The sequence below is a fragment of the Dermacentor variabilis genome, chromosome 2 (assembly GCF_050947875.1).
Source record: "Dermacentor variabilis isolate Ectoservices chromosome 2, ASM5094787v1, whole genome shotgun sequence".
In the NCBI taxonomy this organism is placed as follows: domain Eukaryota; kingdom Metazoa; phylum Arthropoda; class Arachnida; order Ixodida; family Ixodidae; genus Dermacentor; species Dermacentor variabilis.
This window is the reverse complement of record NC_134569.1, coordinates 182,564,742-182,570,741: the sequence shown is the minus strand read 5'-3', so window position 1 is coordinate 182,570,741 and position 6,000 is coordinate 182,564,742. Positions and strand designations below refer to the sequence as shown.

Here is a 6,000-nt window from a genome sequence, read left to right as displayed (position 1 = left end):
TGACAGGCTTGTTGTACTATGCGCAAACGGCGGAAGCGAAAAAAAATATGACAATGCGTAAGCTTGCCTATAAGAGCGATACCGGGTTTTCGTTAAAACACAAAGTTGCCACAATGAATATACCTCTGTTATACTGTATGTTAGATATAATTCCTATCGCTGCAATTGACTACGACTCGCCTCTGTGACGATTTGAGTCACGTGGAAAAACCACGGTAAAAGCCCTGATGTTGGTCAGACAGTGACAAAATCCGCCACAGTTGGAGAGCGTTCACATATGTGCGCGTATTTGTCAGCTCCTCCTCAGCTCAAGCGATGGTTGGAAACCTGTGGCAGCTCTGTGCGGGTGTGTGCGGGTTAGTGCCTTACCTCAGCCCGCGGTTGTTGGCCACCGTCGGACTGACTTTCGTGTGCCAAACGCCGGCCACAAGCACCGCGAGAGTCCGTTCCCTCCCTCTCCTAGGGGAAAGTGTTTACAGCTCCCTTGGCGACACCCTTCAGCCTTCGGCACAAGCTTTGAGCGTTCGCTTTAGCTATTTCTCGATAAGCTTGTCGAGCTGATCGCTCCTTACGTAACGACATAATTAGTTCTGTTATTCGTTACGCCGCCTCGTTTCGGCCTGAATCCCTCGCCAGTGCTTGAGTAGCTATAGAACACTGAGCCTGCGCTACTCCTTTGTTCCCGGGTGCCCGTTCCTGACACTGGTGGCAGCAATTCGATTCCTAACAGTGCTTAAGCGTGAAAATGTTGTCGGCATCCAGGTACCCAGCCGTGCGTAGACAAACGCACATAACACGCTAGCGCTCAGCTTTTTTTTAAGCAGTTCATTACCTGTCTTCTGTGCATTCAGGTGGAGGCGGCTGGGGAATAATCTTCAAACGCGCCCTGGACTTGGACAGCGTCACTGTATTCGAAATACTAGTCGTCATGATTGGTACCTGCGTTGTGGAATTGTTTCTGCTGTTTTACTTCAGCAATGTGCTGCCTTGGGCCACGGATTACCCGAAGTCGCCGCTCTTCTGCATTATGGTTAGTGCATTTTACACAGTAAGTATAGCGTTTAGAGGGCTGTGCTCCAGTCCGGCACGTACCCAGGATTTTTATTCGGGGGGATGGGGGGGGGAGGGGCTAGCTCTTCCTATGGTGTAACCCAAGGTAGCTCTTCCTATGCAAATGAGGGGGGGAAGTAGCTTTACTAGCACAAATGCGAATAATGCCCAGCATTCGTCATCAAGACGCGTAAATCTACAAAAGAGAATTGAAATAAGGTCTACCTCACAACTACGCCTGTGAGATACACCACTCCTTTACTTGGCAAACAAGGAAGTACATCAAACGGACTCACGCATGACAGAAGCGCAGGAAGAACGCTGCCAAGAACAAGTAAACAAGCGTAAGGGAAAGATAAAGATTTTTAGTTGCGTTTTTTGAATTAGGCCTGGAAGATTTATAGAGATATATATCTTTGCGGAACAATCACAGTTCTTTTCGATCCATCGTTTACTGGTATACCAACTTAAGTGAAAAAATCGAACCGTGTTGCTATTTGGGAAGTTGCGTAACGATGCGTGGTCACCAGTCCCGTCCAACCGGGCAGAGTGGAGGACACTGCGTTTTAGACGTACTGCGCCCACCGCGGAAGGTTAGAAAAACACTCACATTAGCACATCAGAGAAGTGGCTACGTCAGGCGACTCCACTGATAACTGTAGAAGCGTGATACAAAACACAAGAATTTAATCTCCACTTCCGGAAGCCTTTTCTCTACTTCCTTTTTAAATAACGAGGTTAGGATCCATAAATAGGTGCAGCGGTGGCGTAAAGGTAGAACACCCGCCTCGCGTGCAAGAGGCCCGTGGTTCGAATCCCGGTGCCGCGCAATTTTCCACCGGATTAAAATAAAATCAGCGTGTTGATAAAATTGCATACACAGGCCTGGAGTGTGGCCTGATCCCGGTGACCAGAACCGGTAACGCGCACTCCCTCACCAGAGCAGGATTGGCCACCCTGGTTCAGTACTTGGCCACAACCTCCTATATGAATACAACAATCAACCCCGGCCCTCAGCCCCCAGCAGCTGCGAAGCAACTGACCACGGCGGCGGTCAGACCTGCGACGCAGCAGAGGGTGCTAAGAATCCCTGGCTCCGGACAGGCCGCCATTGGAATATGAACCTGGCAACGTTTAACGCTAGAACGTTATCTAGTGAGGCGAGTCTAGCAGTGCTATTGGAGGAATTAGAAGGCAGTAAATTGGATATAATAGGGCTCACTGAAGTTAGGAGGCCAAAAGAAGCATATACAGTGCTAAAAATCGGGCACGTCCTGTGCTACCGGGGCTTTGTGGAGAGACGAGAACTAGGAGTGGGATTCCTGATTAATAAGAATTTAGCTGGTAACATACAGCAATTCTATAGCATTAACGAGAGGGTGGCAGGTCTTGTTGTGAAACTTAATAAGAGGTACAAAATGAAGGCTGTACAGGCCTACGCCCCTACATCCAGTCATGATGACCAGGAAGTCGAAGGCTTCTATGAAGACGTGGAATCGGCGATGGGTAAAGTCATAACAAAGTACACTATACTGATGGGCGACTTCAATGCGAAGGTAGGCAAGAAGCAGGCTGGAGAGAAGGCAGTTGGGGAATATGGCATAGGCACTAGGAATAGCAGGGGAGTGTTATTAGTAGAGTTTGCGGAACAGAATAATATGCGGATAATGAATACCTTCTTCCGCAAGCGGGATAGCCTAAAGCGGACGTGGAGGAGCCCGAACGGCGAGCCTTGACATCATACAAGCGAACGGCTAACCTTGACATCATACAAGATGTGGACATGCTCAGCAAGGTACGCTGCAGTGACCATAGGATGGTAAGAACTCGAATTAGCCTAGACCTGAGGAGGGAACGGAAGAAACTGGTACATAAGAAGCCGATCAATGAGTTAGCGGTAAGAGGGAAAATAGAGGAATTCCAGATCAAGCTACTGAACAGGTATTCGGCTTTAACTCAGGAAGAGGACCTTAATGTTAAAGCAATGAACGACAATCTTGTGGCATCATTAAGGAGCGTGCAAGAGAAATCGGTGGTAACTCCGTTAGACAGGATACCAGTAAGCTGTCGCAGGAGACGAAAGATCTGATCAAGGAACGCCAATGTATGAAAGCCTCTAACCCTACAGCTGCAATAGAACTGGCAGAAATTTCTAAGTTAATCAACAAGCGTAAGACAGCTGACATAAGGAAGTATAATATGGATAGAATTGAACATGCTCTCAGGAACGGAGGAAGCCTAAAAGCAGCGAAGAAGAGACTAGGAATTGGCAAGAATCAGATGTATGCGTTAAGAGACAAAGCAGGCACTATCATTGCTAATATGGATCAGATAGTTCAAGTGGCTGAGGAGTTCTATAGAGATTTATACAGAACCAGTGGCACCCACGACGATAATGGAAGAGAGAATAGTCTAGAGGAATCCGAAATCCCACAGGTAACGCCGGAAGAAGTAAAGAAAACCTTGGGAGCTATGCAAAGTGGGAAAGCTGCTGGGGAGGATCAGGTAACAGCATACTTGTTGAAGGATGGTGGGCAGATTGTTCTAGAGAAACTGGCCACCCTGTATGCGCAATGCCTCATGACCACGAGCGTACCGCAATCTTGGAAGAACGCTAACATAATCCTAATCCATAAGAAAGGGGATGCCAAAGACTTGAAAAATTATAGATCGATCAGCTTACTGTCAGTTGCTATTTACTAAGGTAATCGCAAATACAATCAGGAACACCTTAGACTTCTGTCAAGCAAAGGACCAGGCAGGATTCCGTAAAGGCTACTCAACCATATACCTTATTCACACTATCAATTAGGTGATAGAGAAATGTGCGGAATGTAACGAAAACCTATATATATAGCTTTCATTGATTACGAGAAAGCGTTTAATTTTGTCGAACCCTCAGCAGTCATGGAGGCATTACGGAATCAGGGTGTAGACGAGCCGTATGTAAAGATACTGAAAGATATCTATAACGGCTCCACAGCTACCGTAGTCCTCCATAAAGAAAGCAACAAAATCCCAATAAAGAAAGGGGTCAGGCAGGGAGATACGATCTCTCCAATGCTATTCACACTGTGTTTACAGGAGGTATTCAGAGACCTGGATTGGCAAGAATTGGGGATAAAAGTTAATGGAGAATACCTTAGTAACTTGCGATTCGCTTATGATATTGCCTTGCTTAGTAACTCAGGGGACCAATTGCAATGCATGCTCAGTGACCTGGAGAAGCAAAGCAGAAGAGCGGTCCTAAAAATTAGTCTGCCGAAAACTAAAGTAATGTTTAACAGTCTCGGAAGAGAACAACAATTTACAATAGGTAGCGAGGCACTGGAAGTGGTAAGGGAATACTTCTACTTAGGGCAGGTAGTGACGGCGAATCCGGATCATGAGACGGAAATAATCAGAAGAATAAGAATGGGTTGGGGTGCGTTTGGCAGGCATTCTCAGATCATGAACAGCAGGTTGCCATTATCCCTCAAGAGAAACGTGTATAATAGCTGTGTCTTACCAGTACTGACTTACGGGGCAGAAACGTGGAGGCTTACGAAAAAGGGTTCTGCTGAAATTGAGGACGACGCAACGAGCTATGGAAAGAAGAATGATAGGTGTAACATTAAGGGATAAGAAAAGAGCAGATTGGGTGAGGGAACAAACGCGAGTTAATGACATCTTAGTTGAAATCAAGAAAAAGAAATGGGCATGGGCCGGACATGTAATGAGGAGGGAAGATAACCGATGGTCATTAAGGGTTACGGACTGGATTCCAAGGGAAGGGAAGCGTAGCAGGGGGCGGCAGAAAGTTAGGTGGGCGGAGGAGATTAAGAAGTTTGCAGGGACAACATGGCCACACTTAGTACATCACCGGGGTTGTTGGAGAAGTATGGGAGAGGCCATTGCCCTGCAGTGGGTGTAACGAGAGTTAAGCACCCACGTATGGGGAGTGCTTAACGCCTGGTTCACTTCCACCGTGGGTCGGTCCGGCATTGCACTACGTTTTAATGGACCCAGGTGTGCGGAGCGCTCAACGCCTGCTTCACTTCCGCCGCGGGTGGGCCCAGCATTGTACTATCTTCGGGATCGGCCCACGTATGGGGAGTGCTTAATGTCTGCTTCACCTCCGCCGCGGTTCGGCCCAGCATTGCACTACCGTCGGGCTGACTCGCGGCGGAGGTGAAGCAGGCGTTGAGCGCTCCGCACACCTGGGTCTATCCAAATGTAGTGCAATGCCGGGCCGGCCCACGGTGGATGTCAACCAGGCGTTAAGCACTTCCCATACGTGGGCCCCTCCCGAAGGTATTATAGGGCGCGTTACAGGTTCCCGAGCCCACAGGGGTATGTGCCATTGAGCTTGGACCCTTTTTGCACTATCACTAAGATCGGCCCACATTATGATTTTTTCTGTTGACGGATGACGAAAAAACTATGTAAGGTTAGTCATATACAGCTCTCGCGGTAAAATGCATCAAAATATTGACTGCGAAATAGATTGATTTCTCAGCGCTTTAGGAATGTGTGTGAGGAGTGGTGGTGTGGGCGGGGAGGAGGGGAGCACGCCGCTTAATTTCGGGGGGGGGGGCGGAGGCCTGGACCTCCCTTCCCCCCCCCGCCCTGGGTACGTGCCTGGCTCCAGTATTCAGAGTTGTCAACCTTAATACCTGCGTGTTATTGCCGCTATTACATCATTAAACAGTCACTTGCTGTCGCAACGTTGGCTGAAGCTCTGTCTAAGATGTTTTTGGTATTTCTACCTGAAACACTGTCATTCATATTCTACAAGGGGCACTAGACTCACTGAGAACACGCGTATTTCTTACGAGTCGTGAAAGCCATTGTAAATGGCGGTAAGTAAATGTGGATTTTACCTGAAAATGTGTTCTAATATATCCTAGCGAGCTCCATGAAGAAATAAAGATCAATGTAGACGACGCCAAACAAAATATCATGACGATC

The 6,000-nt window shown here is 47.8% G+C and overlaps 1 protein-coding gene across 1 annotated transcript in view; it reads left to right on the top strand.

Annotated features, from left to right (window-relative positions):
* Positions 1 to 315: 315 nt before the first annotated feature.
* Positions 316 to 6,000, top strand: part of LOC142570582 (phospholipid-transporting ATPase ABCA3-like) — an 86,376-nt gene continuing 80,691 nt past the window's right edge. The window contains exons 1-2 of the mRNA XM_075678953.1: positions 316 to 346; positions 852 to 1,030. Of these exons, the coding sequence (XP_075535068.1) occupies positions 316 to 346; positions 852 to 1,030 (210 nt within the window). The remainder of the gene's footprint in view (positions 347 to 851; positions 1,031 to 6,000) is intronic.